The sequence below is a fragment of the Sceloporus occidentalis genome, unplaced genomic scaffold (genome assembly GCF_023333645.1).
Source record: "Sceloporus occidentalis isolate IW3139 unplaced genomic scaffold, rSceOcc1.0.p SCAF_5, whole genome shotgun sequence".
NCBI classification, from domain to species: Eukaryota; Metazoa; Chordata; class Lepidosauria; order Squamata; family Phrynosomatidae; genus Sceloporus; species Sceloporus occidentalis.
Window position 1 is genome coordinate 124,852,197 of NW_028316985.1, and position 6,000 is coordinate 124,858,196.

At 44.9% G+C, this 6,000-nt stretch overlaps 1 protein-coding gene across 1 annotated transcript in view; it reads right to left on the reverse strand.

Moving 5' to 3' along the window:
• Positions 1-1,327, reverse strand: part of FAM149A (family with sequence similarity 149 member A) — a 58,698-nt gene extending 57,371 nt beyond the window's left edge. The window contains exon 1 of the mRNA XM_089525345.1: positions 1,071-1,327. Coding sequence (XP_089381471.1) covers positions 1,071-1,315 — 245 coding nt within the window. The 5' untranslated portion in view covers positions 1,316-1,327. The remainder of the gene's footprint in view (positions 1-1,070) is intronic.
• Between the last annotated feature and the right edge of the window lie 4,673 nt (positions 1,328-6,000).

Consider the following 6,000-nt stretch of genomic DNA (forward strand, 5'->3'; position numbering starts at 1 on the left):
AAATCCCAGGACTCTGAAGAATGGAGCCGCAGCAGTTAAAAGTAGTGTCTTCGGCTTCATATGGAAAGGGATCTTACAGCACCTGTGGGACTTACCTGGAAAAAACAGATAGCATAAACTTGCCTAAACTAAGTCAGTCAAAGAAAGCTAATGTTGCAACTTCTCTCTCTCAGGGTGCTTCTACACTGTAGAAATAATGCCGTGTGACATCACTTCAGCTGCCACAGCTCCATGCCACAGAAGCCTGGGATTTGTAGTTTGGTGGGGCATCGGCACTCTTTCGCAGAGGCACCTAAAGACCTTGTAAAACTACATCTCCCACCACAGGATGGAGCTGCACCACTTACAATGGCGTCAAACTGCGTTATTTCTACAGTCTAGACCAGTGGATCCCAAACTTTGGTCCTCCAGATGTTTTGGGCTTCAGCTCCCAGAATTCCTGACTGTTGGCCAAGATGGGAGCGCGAGTTCAAAAGACCTGGAGGACCAAAGTTTGGGAATGGCCGGTCTAGACGCACCCTTATTAGCCTGGAAAAATCAGTATGCAAAGGGCTCTCGTGGCACCTTTTGGGACTAACTGAAGGAAAGAAGTTGGCAGCATGAGCTTTCCTAGACATGAGCCTACTTCCTCAGATGCATCTAGAAAAGTGTGCTGACATCTAGGAAAGCTCATGCTGCCAACTTCTTTTGCTACAAGATGCCTTTGCATACCTTCAGTTAAGCAGTACCAGGAGTAAAGTATAGTGGTTCGAGTGTGGGATTGCCACTCTGGAGATCCAGGGTTCGAATCCCTGTTCAGCCATGGAAACCCACTGGGAGGCCTTGGGCAAGTCACACGCTCTCAGCCTCAGAGGAAGAAGGCAAGGGTAAGCCTCTTCTGAAGAAACTCATTTAGCTATGAAGCCCACTGGGAGGCCTTGGGCAAGTCACACGCTCTCGGCCTCAGCAACGGCAAACCTCCTCTGAAGGAACTCATTTAGCCATAAAACCCATTGGTTGACCTCTGGGCGAGGCACCCTCTCTCAGCCTCAGGGCTGGTGCTGGTGCTGGCGCCCTCCTGGGCTACTCGCCTGGGGAGCCAGGCGTCTTCGTGGGCTTCGGCCTCGGTCGCCCCTTCCTCGCCGATGTCGGGGAGGGTCAGGAAGAGCATCGCTTTGCCCGGAGGGGACGCCCAAACCCCGCCGCCATTGGCACCGCCGCCGAGGGGCTTCGCAAGAAGGGCGGCAGGGGAAGGCGGCTTCGGAGGAGGAGGAGGGGCGGCCGGCTTCAAGAGCTTGGCGAAAGCCGTGCCCAGGTCCAGCACCGACACCTTCATGGCGGGCCCCTGGGGAAAAAAGGTTAGGAAACGCCGCCGTTTCCCTCAGAAAAAAAGTATAAACGCCACCGTTTCCCTCAGATAAACTGGGGGGGGGGCGGGGCGGGGGGGGCGTTTTCCTCAGAGAAAACGGGGGAGGGGTGTTTCCCTGGCGGAAAGTTAGGAAACGCCACCGTTTTCCTCAGAAACAAAAAAAATGTGAAACACCACCGTTTCCAGAAAATAAGGAGGCGCCGTTTTCCTCAGGAAAAAATTAGGAAAGGCCATCGTTTTCGTCAGAGAAACTAAGGGGAAAAATAGGAAACGCCACCGTTTTCCTCACAGAAAATGAGGGAGTGCCGCTGCTGCCGTCGCCACTTTTCATAAAGCCCCCTTCTGCCCCGGGTCTCTCTCTGGTCGCGAGGGGAAGGAAAGCAGCTGCTCCCCGGCCGCCCTTCCTTCGGGCTCCCTCGGGCGGGAGAGGCGGTTGCTAGGCTAAACAAAAACGAAGCGGGCCGCGGGCCGTTGGGGCCGCCTCCTCCTCCTCCTCCGCCCTCGGTGTCCTTTCGGCGTTGGCCGGGCGCCGCTGAGGGGAAGCGGGAAGCAGCGCGGACGCCGCGTTTCCTCCCAAAACAACAAGCCCCAAACCTTCAGACTGTCGTCGACACTGGGCAGCTAATAACAGTTCAGGTGCCGCCATGGCTCCATTCTGGGACTTGTAGTACTTGAAATTTCACAGCCAAAAGCTCAAATCCTGTCATAAAGGAGAGTTTGGATAACGGAGAATTCAAAGCCTCTCCAAGGGCCAGGGGTCCTCCTTGGGAGGATTGTTGTCTGCCTCCAAGTCATTTAAGGAGAGATAGGTCAACCTATTATAGAAGTCTCCTCAGAGGGGGTTTGCCATGGCCATCCTCTGAGGCTGAGAGAGTGTGACTTGCCCAAGGTCACCCAATGGGTTCCCATATGCGAGCCAGGACTCGAACCCTAGTCTCCCAGTGTCCTAGACCAACGCCCCAAACCATTACACCACGCTGTCCCTCCCTTGGGATTATCCTGAGAGTTAAAACCAGTATCAAACTGGTACAAGTATGATAGGTCAGGTTTCTTTCTGGCTTTGTCATACAAGCCCTTCCAGGACATGCCCTACTTTTCAACCCTCTAGGGAAACTTCCGAGATGTCTTCCATTTTGAACATGACTGAGCAGCATGAATGCATATTTGTATTCGTGTTTCTTAGCTTTTATTTTTGTAGTGTCCTACATTTTACAGAGCCTTGTCCTCCTTTGCGGTTATGACATCTGGTCGCCCTGCTTCTAACATCATCTCCCTTTGGGTCCTGGGCCCTCTGGACATCAGTCAGTTCATCAGGAAGCCTATGACCAATGGCCCGGTTCTCACAAAAAGCGGATCAGAAAGCCAGCTGTCCACATGTACTATGTACATGTGTGTGTGTGTGTGTGTACACACACACATATATGCACATAGTACATGTGGACAGAGGGGTGTGTGTGTGTGTGTGTGTGTGTGTGTATATATGTTGGTCAAAAAGTCATGTCCACATTTACTGTATATGTGTATGTATATATATATATATATATAGAGAGAGAGAGACTGTCCATATGTACTATATATACATAGTACATGTGGATTATATATATATATATATATATACACACACACACACACACACACATATATACATACATACACACACACATAGTACATGTGGACAGTGTGTGTGTATATATACATAGTACATTTGGACAGTATATATATATATATATATATATATATATAATATGCATGTATGTACTGTATATGTATTTATATATAAAAGCTGGTCAGAAAGTCAACTGTCCACATGTACTATGTCTATAGAGAGAGAGAGAGACTGTCCACATACACACACACAGACACACACAGTACATGCGGACATATATAATTTAATTATACAGTGCCAGTGGGACCTTGATATCTGCTGGGGTTTGGTTCCAGGAATCCCTGTGGATATTATTTTTGTTGGTCCAATAAAAGTATCACTGTTTTGTGACTTTTCAATGTTACTGTATTTTGCTATATAGGCAATATAGTTACCCCTGGGTATGTTACCCGATTACCTAGTTTGCAAGTTACATGTTGCACAGAGGTATATGCTGTTGGAGATTATCACACCAACAAAAAAGATGGGAACATAGTAGTATGTTCCCATCAATATTGCGTGATAACACTATGATTATCACATGATGTCACGTGACACTGTGATTATCCCACAATTATCCTGTGATTAAAGAGGAATTCTAGCACTGCTTTTTATTCACAGGGATTTTCCGTAAATAAAAAGCGGTGCTAGAATTCCTCTGTATTCATGAGATAATTGCGATGTCACACGATGTGTGATAATCATAGCAATATTGCACAATACTGATGGGAGCATACTGCTATGCTCCCGTCTTTTTTGGCGGTGTGATAATCTGTGTCAATACAGGAATTGTATAGCATATACAATTAGAAGTCTAGACTATAGATCAAAATACATTCAGCTCTGCAATGTTGATTTTAGGTACAATAGGGTGGGGGGGAAAACAGGCAACAATTCTAAGTGGTAAGAATCCCACTTAGAAGGAAATCCCACTGAGGTCAACAGGTTTTAGGCCAATGCCTAAGAAGGAAAGATGGGAAGGGGGGGTCTAGCGGTGCCTCTGAGACGAATGGATGTATTCCAAAATAATCTTTTTCTGACTATAGTCTGATACATGGATGGGCAATGAAACAGACATCTTTCAAGACCACTTGGGGATTCTAAGGAGGTCCCTAGGATGATGCCCTCCCTCATAGTGCATCCAGCTATCAGGAAAATGAGTGATTCTTTGGAGGAGGAAAAACTGGATAAATACACTCATCCGTCCACATTCACTGGGGTTAAGGACACAGGACCACCACCCCCCCCCCCCCCGTGAATGTGGGAAAGCCACAAATAACAAAAACACTTATGTTTTTACCTGAGGGAACAGCTCTCTAGGTCCTCCAGGGTGACTGTGGTGCCAGACATTTACCATAAAATGGCACTGGAGGAGCTACAAATGCCTAGTGGGGTGTTCTCTCTATGAATCTCTTGGTCCTTCAGAGCAACTTTGGGTTCAAGTTGACCATAGAGTTGAGCTGGAGGACCAGGAGGTCCCTAGAGAAAACATATTAGTAAAATCAGTGAATAGTCAAAGGCGCAAATGTGGAGGGACAAGTGTATTCATTCTTCCCTCTGGGAAAGAGTTTAATGAAGAATCAGGTCCCTAGACAAGGTACAGAAAGTGTAGTAGCAATTTTAGTGTCTTCATCTTACTCTTTAAAGTTATGTAATTCATTTCTAGACATTATTTTGTGTGTGTTTGTGTTCTTAATATTCAGTTGCAAGCCTGCTTTTGCACTTTCTCTCTTAACTTTCATCAGTAGTTGTCCCAAGACTTTGCTGTTTTCTACTAAGTAATATGTGTTGCCCAAATATATTACATTCCTGAGGTTTCGTCCTCCAGTTTTCACATCTCTTCCTTCTGCATCTAATCCTGTTTTCCATGTATGGTCTTCATAGAAATTAAACAGATGTGGTAGCCAGTTTTCACACACATACACACTACTTCCCAGGTAGACTGCATCAACAAAGTATCAGCTCAGGGAGAAAAATGTAACCCAGAAGTTGCAATTCCTGTATATTTAGCCAGTTTTCAGTCTTATAGGGAAGAAGCCACAGAAAGGGAAACTATTGCATCTGGCAATATATTTATAACATTTCGAACCACCCGGCATGCTTTTTTCACTTAAATAAGGGGTACTGCGGGGGGGAAAAGGGGTTGAAGATTCACTTTCCCCACTTCAGTAAAGGAATGCATATTTGTAAATCTAGATAATAATTTTGCATAGTGCCCAAGGTTAAAAAACAAAAACAAATCAGAAGCTGCTCTGATAGCCTTTAAGGTATAAATACCATAAATAAATAAATTAAATAAACTGAAATTAAGTTTGTATCTTTCATTTGATTTTTACTTGTCAATTGCTATTGCAGAATTTGATTTTACACACTATGCTAATCAACATAATGTGAGAAAAATGACTTTTAAAATTGGTAATCAAATGTCTATATTGTAATGTAAACAGCTAGATGTGGCCTGCATATAGCAAAATCTCCACATTTTAATGTTCGGAATCGGCCTGGAGGTCCTTCACTACTGTGAATGATCAATTGTAACTCATTTGTTATGCAATAATTTTGACTCTGAGTAGTTGGCATTAGGGTCTGCATATCCAGCCACCGATATTCTCCACATATCCCACAAGAAGGGGGTCTACCATGGTTTTGACATAAATCAGATCTTTGGGCAAAACCAGCTATACAAATTAAGTTTAATCCTCCACTAAACAAGCTAGCTCCTCTACAAACATAATTGCACCTAGGCTATTTTGAAATTCATTATGAATTCTAAATCAGAGCATCCATAACGCATTTCACTATGGCAGCTGCATTTTTTTGACAGCTCTTTTCACCATGAATTCAGTGTGCTCTGAATTTATAGATATTATCTTCCTCCATGTTCCAACAAATAGAAAACCGTTTTTTACATTGTGATGTGATGTGTAGGGTGGACATATATGATCAGTTATTTTTTCCCCAGTGTCTGAAATTCAGAGAAGTTCCTTAAGCAAAACCAAAGCCTTGA